This window comes from Carassius gibelio, chromosome B1 (genome assembly GCF_023724105.1).
Source record: "Carassius gibelio isolate Cgi1373 ecotype wild population from Czech Republic chromosome B1, carGib1.2-hapl.c, whole genome shotgun sequence".
Lineage (NCBI taxonomy): Eukaryota > Metazoa > Chordata > Actinopteri > Cypriniformes > Cyprinidae > Carassius > Carassius gibelio.
In genome coordinates, this window is record NC_068396.1 from 16,149,334 (window position 1) to 16,165,013 (window position 15,680).

General features: G+C 34.7%; 2 protein-coding genes across 2 annotated transcripts; one reads left to right on the forward strand and one right to left on the reverse strand.

Annotated features, from left to right (window-relative positions):
• Window positions 1–348: 348 nt before the first annotated feature.
• LOC127948891 (S-methyl-5'-thioadenosine phosphorylase) lies at window positions 349–10,553 on the forward strand. The gene is made up of 8 exons (XM_052545724.1): window positions 349–478; window positions 3,145–3,231; window positions 3,462–3,520; window positions 3,616–3,783; window positions 4,485–4,587; window positions 4,713–4,952; window positions 10,142–10,264; window positions 10,389–10,553. Exons 1-8 carry the CDS (start codon window positions 455–457, stop codon window positions 10,425–10,427), a joined length of 843 nt encoding a protein of 280 aa, XP_052401684.1. The 5' UTR covers window positions 349–454; the 3' UTR covers window positions 10,428–10,553.
• A 270-nt stretch (window positions 10,554–10,823) lies between these two features.
• LOC127948892 (cyclin-dependent kinase inhibitor 2A) lies at window positions 10,824–14,876 on the reverse strand. The gene is made up of 2 exons (XM_052545725.1): window positions 14,491–14,876; window positions 10,824–12,929 (listed from the first exon to the last, which is right to left on the reverse strand). Exons 1-2 carry the CDS (start codon window positions 14,623–14,625, stop codon window positions 12,678–12,680), a joined length of 387 nt encoding a protein of 128 aa, XP_052401685.1. The 5' UTR covers window positions 14,626–14,876; the 3' UTR covers window positions 10,824–12,677.
• Window positions 14,877–15,680: the final 804 nt, after the last annotated feature.

A 15,680-nucleotide genomic window follows, 5' to 3' on the forward strand; every position in this document is an offset into this window, starting at 1 on the left:
AATTTTAGAAAATACACTGAAACTTTATCTTTAAATTTATTTTTTTAATATTTTTTTATGATGATTTCTATAGTGCACACCATACTGTCCAAACTATTTTTATAGGTAAACGAATGTAAACGGCAATAAGAAAAAGTACACATGATCCATGTTGAAAAAAACCATTATGTTTTATGAGCCAGCACATGATATATAACTGCAAAATATGTACAAATATTAGATTTTTTTTGTGTGCGAGGAGTATTCCCAATGTAATATATTATACATTTCTATAAATCCTGGTGTACTTTTTTCTTTGTTTATGTTAATTATATTGTTTTATTGAGAAGTTTTGTTTCATTAAGGTACACTTACTTACAGCACAGTAGGTGGCGCTAATGCGCATCTTTCTTTTCAGCTTCCTAGTTCTTTCTCAAGAAAGACTGCTGATGCTGTGTTTGACACGTGAGAGAAAATGGCATCTAACAGTCACGTAAAGGTAAATATAATTGTACTGAATCATTATCATTATTGATAATTAAATATATGGGGCGTACACATGGAGAAAATGTAAGTAAGAAAATAGTTTAGGAGATGGAACACTGCAATGATTTTACCTCAACACGCCACTAAACCAAACGTTGAAGATTGAATTTCAAACATCGATGTATTGTATTTGACAGTATACAGCACTTTTCTTTACATCCAATATTGGCTACTCGTTTCGCATATTATAGACAGAGCATGAAAATCTGCTGTCAGCACATGCTTTACTGCTTCTTCCTGGGGCCGAGCCCAATGCCGCTAACGGCATAGGACTAACGTCTCTGTGGGCGTGGAATAATTCTAATGTAATTGTATTAATAAATGTAACTTTGTTTGGTCGGTACAGTTTATATCATTAGACTTCAGACTGACTGTTTTGTATAACCGATGCCCCCCCCCCCCCTTTGTTTCGGTTGTGACAGTATTAATATAAAATATAGTCTAAAACAAACTACTACTATCCTACATTTAGGTTTACTGGCATTGTTTAAGAAATTAAACCATCATGAAGTGACTTTTAACAGCACCCTGATTGAAACTTAGCCACCAAACGTCTCAATTAAGCGTTAAAAAGGATAGTTCATTCCAAAAAAGAAAATTCTGCCATTATTTTATTATCCTCCATTTGTTCCAAACCTGTCTTAGTTTCTTCTATGGAACAAAAAAGATGATGTTTCTTAGGCCGATGATGAACGAGTCAACTTTTTGAACAATTTTGCTGGGAAACTTTTTTGGAGCAATGTTTATTGGATACTTTAGATCGGTCCTGGGCCCTGTGTCTCAACGGGTTGCCTGTTAACAGCAACATGAACCAAAGATGCCTCATATATCATCAGCCTAAATGTTAATTAGAATGTTAGATAGTTTAGTCAACTAAAAATACTTCCATCGATCTCATGATATTGGATGATATTAGATACATGATATTTTTTCCTTGATTTTTTTTTTGTTTTTTACTATATATATATATTTTTTTATTTTTATTTATTTTTTATTTATTTTTTTTACTTTGGCATCTCTCTCTCTCTCTCTCTCTCTCTCTCTCTCTCTCTCTCTCTCTCTATATATATATATATATATATATATATATATATATATATATAAACACAACCCTAATTCCAGAGAAGTTGAGACATTTTGTAAAATGCAATAAAATCAAGAATCTGTGATTTGTTCATTCTCTTTAACAAATATTTAATTGAAGGAAGTACAAAGAAAATATTTCCAAAGTTTTCACTGACCAACGTAAATGTATTTTGTAAATATGAACAAATTTTGATTTTGATGGCTGAAACACACTCCAAAAAAGTTGGGACAGAGGCATGTTTAACTGCCTAGAACTGATGTATAGCTTTCTCCTACAATAACAGGTATTAAGGTTGCATTTCTTGATGCAGCAGTAGACTGTGGTAATTGACGACAGTTTTCTGAAGTACTCCTGAGCCCATGTGGCTATATTAAACACCACATTATGATGGTGTCTTATGCAATGCCATCTGGGCTCAAAGGTCAAGCACATTCAATTGAGGTTTCCTGCCTTGCCCTACATGTACTGTGATGTCTCTGGATTCCCTGAATCTTTTCACAATATAATGTATGGTCCCTGTATAAGGGTCTAGGAGTTGGAAGGGACACATAACATAAATGGCTGAAGTATTCCAAATAAATGTTTTATTTTATCACAAATTACTCCCAAAAGTAACCAAAACTAAGAGATGGGAGCCTAGCAACAAAGGAAGAAATAACTAAACTAACTGAAACAATCTGTGACTCCCCACTCCAAACTTAAATTACAAACTAAGAAAAAGTATGTGGTGATGTGGTTGTGAAGAAAGGCTGGCAGAGAAAGAGTGATAAGGTCCGCCTTCATCTACTTTATAGCCTCATCTCCCCAACTCAACTAATCAGAAACCAGAGAAGAAAAAAAAAAGAAAGAAAAAAAAAAGAGCACTAATATTAATTTGAGGACTCTGGGCCAGGGCATATGCCAGTTGCTTTGGAAATATTTTCTTTGTCAATTAAATAAAAGTTAAAGAGAATTAACAATTCACAGGTTTTTGATTTTATTGCATTTTACAAAACCTCCCAACTTCTCTGCATCCTCATATTGTGCAGAACTAGAATTTTACACAAATAATGGGTGTGAAGAATGAGAAGCAGAATGAAATAAACCTTTTTTCAGCTGCATTCTTGATTCTTCTATTCTGGTGGTGTCTAGGAAATTATTCAGGTTAAGTGACTTGGCTGCCCTCAACATAACTGCATAAGAATCTACTCACTTCTAGAATAGTTGATTCTATTTGTTCAGTAATAGCATTTAGCGGTCAGATATCTATAGCAACACTGTAAATCAGAATGTTTATCTGGGTTACTGAAAGAGGCACTGCATGACTCATGTCTCATGCAGTACAGTACATACAGTATCACAGACTTGCTATCTCTTGGTGCATACAAATGCAAATGGCACTATCTTGCATCTATAGTATGAATATCAATTAAATATAATTTTTAATGAACCTATTTGTTTTGTCATTATAAAATATTTGCAAGTGTTATAAATGTTTTAATTAAATCAACCAACTGCAGACACCCATCCCATATTCAGATATGTTCTCATAGATAGGAATAATTGGTGGATCTGGTCTTGATGATCCAGATATCCTGGAGGGAAGGACAGAACGGTATGTAGTCACACCATTTGGAAAGGTGAGTGTCTCTTTATTGTGTTTAGTGTACTTTTCATGCATACGTAATTATGGGAGAGTACATTTGGAAATTAATATATGCATTTGCTTTAGTTAAACTCAGAAGTTGAAATAATTGCTAATCATGGTTTGCTTCTAATTCACGTGTTCCCAATAATATATGACAGTTGTATTGATAGGCAGAACCACTAGTGTATTTATTCATACTCATTTCTTCCTCTCTTTTGACAGCCATCTGATGCTCTAATTTTGGGCAAAATAAAGAATGTTGAATGTGTGCTTCTTGCAAGGTACTTACACTGCAGGGTATATACGATACAATATATGCTGGTTTTCTATTCATCAAGGACAGAAGTCTAATCTAGAACTTTTCCCCCTCTACAAGGCATGGGAGACAACACACCATAATGCCCACCAATGTCAATTACCAGGCCAATATTTGGGCCTTGAAGGAAGAGGGCTGTACTCACCTGTTAGTCACCACAGCATGTGGTTCCCTCAGAGAGGACATCCAGCCTGGAGACATTGTTTTGATTGACCAGTTTATTGATAGGTTAGTGTTAATTTCTCTGTAATCATTTTCGTCAAATTTTCAATTTCACACTAATTTTTTTTTTTTTAAAACACTACCCTGTAAATTTAGGGTCCTGGAAGCCTTTTTTTCAAATAGTAATACTTAACATTAATGTTCAAGGAAGTAGCTTATTTTATTTTCATTTTATTTACTTTTTAGCAGTTTGGCTTAAAACACGTAGCTCTGTCTTTAGATTAATTAATTTCATGCAGAGTAAAACAATATCACCAACTGCCCAAACTGCTGCTCTCCTGTTTTTGTATCTGAAATGTTGTATCTTTGAACTGTATTACCCATGATGGCCAATACGTGATAAAAAAAAAAAAAAAAGGCATTGCGGTCATTAGCCAGGTTTGTGTTTTGAACTCGACATGGAATGACTGCAACCATGCATTTTCAATGTGCATTGTATCATCTCACCTCAGCCAAGATTGGTCTTTAGAGGCTGCTCAAAAAGTTTTTTTGTTTTTTTTTTGGTAAACTCATTGACAGCACTTATTCATTATTGAAGTGAACATTTGAGGAAAGAATTATGCATCCAGTGTTGGATACTTACGTCTCATGTGAAACTGGCTTTTTTGTTCCTCACAGCAGATTATTTTTTCAGTTTGGTTCATATTCATATTTCATTTTCATCTTAATTTCCATGCTAAAATGTTACACACCACCCTGAATTCAAGGACAACAAAACGTGTCCAGACCTTCTATGATGGGCAGCCCACCAACCTCCCAGGTGTGTGCCACATCCCTATGGCTGAACCTTTCTGCAACCGGACTAGAGAGGTCAGTGACATTTCCCAGCTCTCTGTTTGTCTCTCACTTTGTCCGTCTCATTGTTCGTCTTACTATATTTTCATTCTTATAATTTTTTTCTTATTCTAATTTTTTTTTCTTATCTCCTCTTGTAGGTGCTCATGGAGGTTGCCCAGGGACTCGGTGTGAAGTGTCACACACGAGGGACAATGGTGACCATAGAGGGTCCTCGTTTCTCCTCTCGGGCAGAGAGCCTCATGTTCAGACAATGGGGTGCTGATGTCATCAACATGACCACAGTACCGGAGGTGGTTCTTGCCAAGGAGGCCGGGCTGTGTTATGCTAGTATTGCAATGGCAACTGATTATGACTGCTGGAAAGAGCACGAAGAGGCGGTGAGCAGATAGAAACCTCTGTCTGTGTGTTTGTACAGTTTGTATATGTACTTATCCATATTTTATGGACTATTCTGTTTTGCCAGAAAAGAGATGAATATGACAACCTCTTTTTCAGGTCATACAAGGACATTCCCATTTGTAAAAAAAAAAAAAAAAAAAAAAAAATGTGAAAACCTGGGAAATAGGCAATATTTTTTCAATGTTTTAGCACCATTAGCCTTTAAGATAACTTCCAACATCATTAGAATATATTCTAAAACTTTTGAATAGCCTTTAGTTGAATGTCATCTCAAAACATCTGCTGGCTTTGCGAAGCTTTTGTGGAAACTAGGTCTTCAAGGTGAAGATAGAGGTTTGCTGTCACTTCATCCTTCTTAGTGTTTGACGACCTCTTTCATTCACCTGTGTTATTTTGCTCACTTGTTCGCTAATGAGATCTTGTCATGCTTTGTGTATGCATTCATAATCATAAAGACCGTTGATCTTAAAACACCAAACAATTGAGCTGTTAAGGTTACAGACTCTCCTGCTAAACAGACTTCTGTGATTTTGACTTTTTGGAAGTCTGAGAAGTTACCCATTTCAGCCATGGCTTGTACTGAACACAACTGAATAATTTAATTGAATTTTCTCAATTCAAGTTTATTTGTATAGTGCGTTTTATGATACAAATCATTGCAAAGCAACTTTACAGTAAATTAAGTTTCTACAATATTTAGTAGTAGCTTTTCACTATCAAAGTAGCTTTTTGACTACAGTATCAGTTTTTTTGCATATGACAGGATTTTTCAGAAAAATGTATACAAGACATAGTCAACCAGATGATGAACACTATTAACAGCAATTATTATATGATGCAGTCACACATGAAGCAATATTTGTTAGTTCTGTATGTTGTTTCAGGGTTAGCATCAACTGACGTCCTCTGAGGGGTTGGCATCATCTCTTCTCCGGTGTTCTGAGAAAATCTTTTAGCAATTTTTTCAGTACTACTACACTAGACAATGAAAAGATAATACTAAAAGATAATCATGTTTGTTTTTCACAGTAGTGTTCACAAATTATATTAAGCCTACAATCATTTTGTCAAGCCCCTGTGTTTTTCATTTTTTGTATGTATTGTATTTTAAGTTTATTTATTTATTTATTTTTTAATAATCAGGGTCAGGGTGTGGGTTTAGGTTAATTTTATAGTATTTATAATTAGATAACCTTATATTATTACCTTACAGATAACCTTAAATTGAATTTATTTTTTATTTTGTGTGTGTTTGTGTATGTCTGTCTGTCGTTTAAGTCAATTGAGTTCATGCCAATAGGCAGTCTTTCTAAGCTATGTGCATGCACAGCTGCAAGCTTTTGATGTTACTCCCACACAGACCAAAAAAATTCTGTGCAGGAGAGAGACTAAAAAATGTGTGAGTGAAAAAAGCATAAGATTTCCTCCATCAGAGCTAATTGAATGGACAGTAGCTGCGTCCCAAATGACGCACTATACACTATGTACCTATGTACTCAACCATGTAGTGTATGAATTATATAAGGTTATTTTGTCATTTATAACCAGAGTTGAATAGCCCCTCCCCTTTCACTAACCAGTTGAGGTCATGAAGTTTCCAACATTTCACACTTCGTTTTTTTGGTTAAGTGCCTTTTTCTTTTTGGAATTTTCATTGTGGACGCACTACCCGCACTGTTTATACTACAAAACATAATTGAATAGTGCATAAGTACATGATTTGGGATGCACCTAGTGTTTCGACTGGAGTCCATTTTGTTGATTAGCATGGAACTGAAACTGTACCAAAGTACACAGATTCAGAAGGATGCAAGCTAGAACAGTGGAGAGAAAGGCATTCACAAGTCAAGTGTTACCACGCCTACAGAGACCATGCATCAATATTTCTTTCTATCTTGTTTTATCTCGGAATCATGATTAAAGTTTTTTTGATAAATAGAAAATTTGTATTTTAGGAAAGAGAAAAAAGTAACAATTCATGTCTAATATTAATACTCTCTATAATATCAAAAATAAAGTGTTTTATAGTGTGTAATTTATTTTATTTTTACTGTATAAAATAGAACTTTAAAAATGAATGGCCTATTTAATGAACTGAATGTTTTTTTTAAAGCTACTCCAAGTAACTTCTGGCCTTCTAGTAGTTCAAGAATAATACTGTATGCGTCTTGCGAAATACCATTGCTTTGGTTGTTATTTTGCTCTGCTTCTCTGCACTGATGAATAGATAGAAGACATTTTATCAGAGCATATACAGTATATATATATATATATATATATATATATATATATATATATATATACAGTATTGTTCAAAATAATAGCAGTACAATGTGACTAACCAGAATAATCAAGGTTTTTAGTATATTTTTTATTGCTACGTGGCAAACAAGTTACCAGTAGGTTCAGTAGATTGTCAGAAAACAAACAAGACCCAGCATTCATGATATGCACGCTCTTAAGGCTGTGCAATTGGGCAATTAGTTGAAAGGGGTGTGTTCAAAAAAAATAGCAGTGTCTACCTTTGACTGTACAAACTCAAAACTATTTTGTACAAACATTTTTTTTTCCTGGGATTTAGCAATCCTGTGAATCACTAAACTAATATTTAGTTGTATGACCACAGTTTTTTAAAACTGCTTGACATCTGTGTGGCATGGAGTCAACCAACTTGTGGCACCTCTCAGCTGTTATTCCACTCCATGATTCTTTAACAACATTCCACAATTCATTCACATTTCTTGGTTTTGCTTCAGAAACAGCATTTTTGATATCACCCCACAAGTTCTCAATTGGATTAAGGTCTGGAGATTGGGCTGGCCACTCCATAACATTAATTTTGTTGGTTTGGAACCAAGACTTTGCCCGTTTACTAGTGTGTTTTGGGTCATTGTCTTGTTGAAACAACCATTTCAAGGGCATGTCCTCTTCAGCATAGGGCAACATGACCTCTTCAAGTATTTTAACATATGCAAACTGATCCATGATCCCTGGTATGCGATAAATAGGCCCAACACCATAGTAGGAGAAACATGCCCATATCATGATGCTTGCACCTCCATGCTTCACTGTCTTCACTGTGTACTGTGGCTTGAATTCAGAGTTTGGGGGTCGTCTCACAAACTGCCTGTGGCCCTTGGACCCAAAAAGAACAATTTTACTCTCATCAGTCCACAAAATGTTCCTCCATTTCTCTTTAGGCCAGTTGATGTGTTCTTTGGCAAATTGTAACCTCTTCTGCATATGCCTTTTTTTTAACAGAGGGACTTTGCGGGGGATTCTTGAAAATAGATTAGCTTCACACAGACGTCTTCTAACTGTCACAGTACTTACAGGTAACTCCAGACTGTCTTTGATCATCCTGGAGGTGATCATTGGCTGAGCCTTTGCCATTCTGGTTATTCTTCTATCCATTTTGATGGTTGTCTTCCGTTTTCTTCCACGTCTCTCTGGTTTTGCTCTCCATTTTAAGGCATTGGAGATCATTTTAGCTGAACAGCCTATCATTTTTTGCACCTCTTTATAGGTTTTCCCCTCTCTAATCAACTTTTTAATCAAAGTACACTGTTCTTCTGAACAATGTCTTGAACGACCCATTTTCCTCAGCTTTCAAATGCATGTTCAACAAGTGTTGGCTTCATCCTTAAATAGGGGCCACCTGATTCACACCTGTTTCTTCACAAAATTGATGACCTCAGTGATTGAATGCCACACTGCTATTTTTTTGAACACATCCCTTTCAACTAATTCAACTAATTGCCCAATTGCACAGCCTTAAGAGCGTGCATATCATGAATGCTGGGTCTCATTTGTTTTCTGAGAATCTACTGAACCTACTGGTAACTTGTTTGCCACGTAGCAATAAAAAAATATACGAAAAACCTTGATTATTCTGGTTAGTCACTTTGTACTGCTATTATTTTGAACAATACTGTGTATATATATATATATATATATATTTAATTTTTTTCATGTAGTAATTCAAAAGCAAATACAAATTTTGGCAGCCGAATTAATTAATATTTACAACCTTGGGCTTATATAAGCCCAGCTATTCCTTTGGTCTTTATATTTGTGGCAAATACTCATAGAGAGATTTTTTCCCCCCATAAATGGAAGCATTTGTCTCTTGGTTACAAATGCCACATAAAAGCCCTTCGTTATTTAGTGAAGTGTGTTTTTTCTTCTTCATTCATTTCATTTTCATTCTAACTAGACATATGCGTTTTGACAGTGAAACTGTACATACTATTTTGATGCCGTTTCAAAGAAAGGACATGAGAAAAAACAGAAATGTGTTAAAAGTTATTTATATCTTCTTGGTTATGAAGGATTTTTTTTAATAGGATGTTCATTTTTAAGTCAATAAACTCTCTGCAGATTATTGTTTCCGATAGCCGGACGACCGGTTAGGCTGGTAGTTTGCTGCACTGTTTACTTCCCCTCACAGTTCAGAGTCCTCCTTCCGAGTTCCTGCTGCTGACCTCTAGTTTTCACTCCCCACTTCACCACATCCTTCCGTCCCAGTCCTGTATTCTCATTCTCTCTCTGACTCATGCATTGACAATCACACATATTTTGTTGCCAACCAATTAGTCAGTTCCTCTAAGGGAAAACATTGGTGATAAAAAAAAATAAAAAATAAATAACTAGTCTGTAGTTCAGTTTTCTTTCTTGATCATGCAGATTTTTCTTGTTGCTGTCTTGATTCAGTAGATCCTCTATAAATTTGAGTGCACAATGTAACTGTAGACAGCTAAATGGCTGACAAAGTCTGGCATTAATTAGAGACAATAGTCCATCTGTTGCTTGAACATAAATGTCTTCCATTTTCAGTTTTAACTTGTGACAGGTTATTCATGACTCACGGCAACCCTATCTGTGTTATCTGAGTGGCTACAGGCAAATGTGAGGCTCGGAGACTTAACAGCCTTATATTTGTTTTGAGGGTGTTGTATATTTTTGTGGGTAAAGTTTTATTTTAAGAATAAATTTGAACATTTTAAGTTCGAACTGCATTTACTGCCCAGTCACACATTAATATTTGATATCTTGCTTGCTGGTCCATTCATTTTAATTTACCTTTTTTTTCTCATGTTTTTTTTTTATATATATAATCCTGCATATACCAAACTTAGCAACTTTTTTTTTTTTTTTTTAATTCTAGGTGTGTGTGGACAATGTTCTGAAAACCATGAAAGAGAATGCAAATAAAGCTAGCAGCATCCTGCTCACAGCAATCCCACAGATCTGTCAGATGGACTGGGAGAGCACAATAAATGCACTAAAAGTGAGTATAACGCACTTTAAGTTATGTAAATGATAGATTGTTTATAAATATGTAATCATGTAATGTTCTTTGTTCTAAATGTGATATATGTACTGTACTGATATCTAACTTTGTTGTTGCCCAGCTGATGTCGCAGTCATCAGTAATGTTGCCCAAACATTAAAGCATCCGGCCATTGAGGAGCCATCCAAGATGTGCTGTCCACAGCTGCAATCATGTATCTGTAAACAAGCATGACATCCTACCATTATTGACCTAAATAAAAAAAATAAAAAATGTTAGTCATCCACCCAAGTTGGTTTTTATTTTTCTCTTTTAAAATAGCGTTTTTTTTAAATGTAATGCATTATTGCATTGTTTTTCCGTGCCTTTTAATAGTAGCAGTAGTGTTGTTAAACATTGAAGTACCTTGGATAAATCAAAATACAAGTGTTACTGTCGAAGTCGGTCCTAGGTAAGACCTCAACAGAAATAAATGGTTAATGGTGAGACACTGTGCGATGGCAGAGAAAAACCCAGACCCAGAACAGCTACAGTAACCCAAACAAACATGGTCAAATGCAGCGAAAAGAGAAGTTTTTATTTACAGAGAGATAACAAAAGGCAAGGCCAAAATAACAAACATAACAAAACTATTTTCTATAACCCAACTAAGCTTCAAAGAAAAGGAAAAAATACAGCAGATTAAACTAACTCCCTAAACTAACATAAACGGGAGAAAACAAAATGCCACACATGTACTTACCCCCACCAAAAAGAACTAAAACTCGGTATTTATTATGTGCAACTGAAATTACACACTTCTCTTTAGAAAAAGTTTGTCATAGATGTCATCAATGAGACAAAGGACAGAAGCTCTACTTCAGCAGTTTCAACACAACTGAAAGAGACACCAAATCACCAAACTAAGGCTTCTAAGGACGAAACCTCATCCCCTGCACACCATCTAGCCACCACCAACTATAGTCTTAGTGTAGCTGTAATTTAAATACTGTCTCTCCTCTCACATCATCACCCAATCACAGCAGAGCTCTTAATTAACTTCATGTGGAGATACTGGGTCTGCAGGGAGAGAGCACAAAACGGCTCTGGGCGTAATGCAAGTATAAATATTTTGGTTGGATATAAAAAATACATGTATTTCATAACCACGAATAAATATATCCTGTTTTTCCTTATGAAAAGCTTGTGGGAGATTATTCACTGTGCCACATTTCAGTGCATTGATGAAACCCCTCCGTTTTGAGTCAGCAGCACATTGCTTTTCCAGAGATTTGTGAAAAACAGATGCATATTTGTATCAAAAATTGGTCAGTGTTTTCAGTGTTTTTGCCTCGAGGAATCGTAACAGATCTCGGTGTATCATGTTTCTTTTATAATAGCCTATTCGTGCATGCTTTCAAAATAGAGGACGTCTAACCTTGATTTCTGATCTAATTATTTTCTGTTCCCTTCATGAGATTCGATCAGACAGCAGTTTCGTTGCAAATAGATAATCTCTTAAGAGATAGACCCTCAAATAATATGTTCTCTTCAAGTAACCATTCGTCTTCTGCACATTGGTAAATATAGCTAACTGTCTCTATAGCAAGCTTTTAATAATTCGCTATATTTTGTTTTCTTTCTTTCTTTCTTTTAGCTGTCTTTCATAGGTTTCACATGTTATTTGCAAACCGTCTAAATAAAAAAAATTAAAATAAACCTGACTTTCCGCACAATATCAATATATTGCACTTAAAGCTGGCGAGGCGATGATTAAAGAACCCAATTTATGCGTTATAAAGAACAACAACAAATTGCACGGTGGCATATAGATGCATTTATTTAGCTTAACATAAAACATAAACTTATCGAAAATATCTTATTTTCTTAGAGAACTGAGAAATATAAGCCACATATTATGCTAATAGGTTATTTGGTTTGAGCACTTGCCCAATAAACTTCGTTAGCTATCTTTCCACGACTTAACTCTATTTAGCCATTACCATGCTAAGTAAAGAACAAATCTTATGGATATGTTTAAAAATGTAATTGTATACATTAACCGAAATGCTGCGTCCTGACAGACTTTACTAGGGTGATATCATCATTAATGCTTCAAACTTAAAGTTGCTTTTTTTCTGTAGTTTTTGATAGTGATGCTGCATGAAGGCCTATAAAAAATGAACTGCGAACCATAGATTCTCATAGGAATAAAAATACCTAAAATGTTTAATACTCCAAACAGCATAAAAATACACAAACAATATTGTAAATTATTATTAGTCTACAAATAGGCTATATCCTAAACAATTAAAGTGCATAACTGCTGGGCTCATTCCTTTATTATTATTTTTTAAACCTGTCGTATTATTTGATAAATATGTAGGCTAGTTACAAAAAAAAAAAAAAAGAAGAAGAAGAACTTTAGCGTTTAAATACGACTGAGAAATTCAGCCACGTCCATATGTCCAGTCTGCCGTGCCACATCCACAGGTCGTAAATCGCTGTGATCTGTTGAATTAGGATCGGCGTTGAAGCGAATTAAAAGCTGCACGGTGTCCATGAAACCGGTTCTGGCAGCATCGTGCAAAGGAGTGCTTCCTGTCCCGGGATCAGGCACATTAGGATCTGCTCCATATTCCAGTAGCAGGTGAGCCAAAGGTGTGTTACCCATCATCATCACCTGCAGGGGTAAAAAATTATAATAATACAAAAAACAAAAAGAAAAGCCCGTAATATTGTCGCATATGTTCATTTTATTATTTTTTTTTATTTGTATTTTTTGGTTTAAATAATTGTTCTTTCTTTTTAAAATAATAAATAACTGAAAAACAAACAAACGTGCTGACTGCAATACCTTCTTTAAATATCGTTATTTGAATCACAGAATTATTTTTTTTTTTGTCGTTCGGTAAGAACAATGTAGCTAGTGCACAGTGTAGTTTATTAGGACAATATAGCTAATAACAGTTCAACAACATTAGTAATTTAAGTGCCCATGTTGTAACATTTGTTTTTATCATTACTTAATATTGTTTTAGATAGGCCTATGTTTATATCATACCTATGTCCACTTTGTGATAGGGCTATCTTAAACATATTTCGTTGAAATTAGAAAGATTAAAATGTTTCACTTAGCCTATCTTACCAATTAGCCCTACAACTGTACAAATCTAATCAATCAGTCACAGTTTCAGAACTTTTGCAGTCTTTGTGTAAGTTCGTCTTAAGCTTGATAAACTATTACATCGTCTCTGCAGGCACTTTATTTTCCCTCTCCATTTCCAAATCCTGCGCAGAATGGGGAGCATCGCAAAATGAGTTGTAACCATCATTAGAACAGACTAGAAATTACGAGGTGAAAATGTTTTTAAACATGACCACCACCCTCTCGAAGTGACAGCAGGACAAAAAGTTTTAAGCTAATCTGGTCTATGATATTTGCTACCTCACTGCAGGGTGGCGAATGTTGATGTGGTTTAGCATTATTTTTAATAATAATAGCAACAATAAATTCATGTCAAAATATTAAACGGCAGTGTTTTCTATTATTTACAACCGTTCTGGTAGTACAGTACAGTTGACATTCATTTACACAGTTTACGAACAGGATAAACTGTAATAAAGATTTATGAAATAACCTAACATGCGAAACGAAACACTCCACAGTCTATGAAACTCAGCCTACAATTCAAAGAATGGTATTCATTTCTTATTTTAAAATAGCTACGTGATTTTTTTATTTTTATTTTATTTATTTTATTTTTTTAGAAATAGACTATTAATAATGTTCTAATACATTGTGGAAGTTATTAATATTAAACATTGTTTTTCATAGTTATTAAAATTGCATTATAGTCTAAATATGCTAAAACTGTTTCCAATTAGTCTCACTAGCCTACTCATTGTTAAAGACAATGTAAATATTAAATTCAAATAAATAGGCTAGGCTATAAATATATATATAAGCTATATAAACTAAAAGCTAGTAAACCGATTGTAAAAAATAATTACAATTTTAAAGTTAGGTTATATTAAGTTACAGGCCTATTACCATATTTTAAAATAACTTGAACTCTCGGCAATGTTTCCTATTATTTACAACCGTTCTGGTAGTACAGAACTCCGTTGACATTTATTCTAGAACATTTCCTTTAGTTGTAGTTAATATTTGTACGTCTGCAGTCTGTCTTATGTTTGCATTTTTTAATAGTTTATTTATTCTTGACGTGTCTTAAACCTACCTGAATAGGCGTTCTTCCGAATTTGTTAACGCCATTCACATTCACTCCGTTAGATAGTAAAAACTGAACATGGTAAGTGTTTCCAGTCGCGGCTGCTTTGGTCAGTTCATCCTCGACATGCATCATTTTCCTCATCAGTCCACTGAAGGATTTCGCTTTGACAGGTAGCGGCAATAAGGAATCATCTACTGGTTACTGCAAAAATAATCAGTGCTTACATTGCATTCTAATTTTTCTGTGTCCAGACGAAAAATCATTCTCTGAGCTGGCTAAATACGTTAAACCGACGTCTTTATAAGGTTGCTGTGTCTTATAATTATTACGCGTAGGGAGATATTTGTTCGGACTTGCCTCTGTTATGAACGTCACAGCAAACCGTGCTGCATAGTGTATGCACTGCGCATGCGCACTCGAACAGCTGATCCAGGAAGACTTGGAGCTACAATGACACAGTAAGGCAGTAAGAAGAGAGCCTGTCATTGTTTTTAAAACGGGTATTAAAGATATTAAAATATCAGTCGCGAGAACGAGTTTTCTTTGTCTGTGTTCACAATCGGAATTATAGGCTAATATAGGCTAGGCTACATATTAAACAAATCAGATGCGGTTGGTGGCATTTTGAATAGGCTCTTTGGGAAGTATGTAGGCTACCTATTTTTATTTTTATTTTTATTTTTAAATAAATAAATAGAGACGCGATGCTATAGTTAATAATGATGACCCATTTAGCATCCCAAAACTGAACTAGATTTATAAATTAGATGTTCTAGATTATTGATTATACGTAATAAGTGTTTCTTAATTCAGTCATTATTAAGCCAGTCCAATAGGGGACACCTACTTTGAGCAGTATCACTCATAATAAAACATACATTTAGGGTACATGTACATAGGCAAATTTTTTATCTCAAGTTTTTTTCTTTTCTTTTTTTTTTTCTCATGTGTTTGACTAGCTGCACACAATCTATTGCATATGAACAGTATAAAGTACGGGGAATTCCAGGGATGTACTGCATCTATTCTGAACAATTGCAATATCTTGTCCTGCTTAGCTACTGCTACCTCCTTCACATTGCTGTACTATAAAACCAGGCCTTAACACGTCAAGACTGCAGCAAGTAGTTTTAGCGTTTTTTTTTTAAGTGTTGTGCTTAGTTTGGTTGTTGTATGCTATTTTTTTTTTTATGTCT

What these genes read in the sequence shown, in the direction of transcription:
- LOC127948892 (XM_052545725.1), bottom strand. Translation starts at nt 14,625, where the DNA reads ATGAGGAAAATGATGCATGTCGAGGATGAACTGACCAAAGCAGCCGCG. An exon ending in TCGGAAGAACGCCTATTCAG is followed by an intron (nt 12,930 to 14,490) that starts GTAGGTTTAAGA and finishes TTACCCCTGCAG; the next exon opens with GTGATGATGATGGGTAACAC.
- LOC127948891 (XM_052545724.1), top strand. Translation starts at nt 455, where the DNA reads ATGGCATCTAACAGTCACGTAAAG. An exon ending in CATCTAACAGTCACGTAAAG is followed by an intron (nt 479 to 3,144) that starts GTAAATATAATT and finishes ATGTTCTCATAG; the next exon opens with ATAGGAATAATTGGTGGATC. An exon ending in ATTGACCAGTTTATTGATAG is followed by an intron (nt 3,784 to 4,484) that starts GTTAGTGTTAAT and finishes CCTGAATTCAAG; the next exon opens with GACAACAAAACGTGTCCAGA.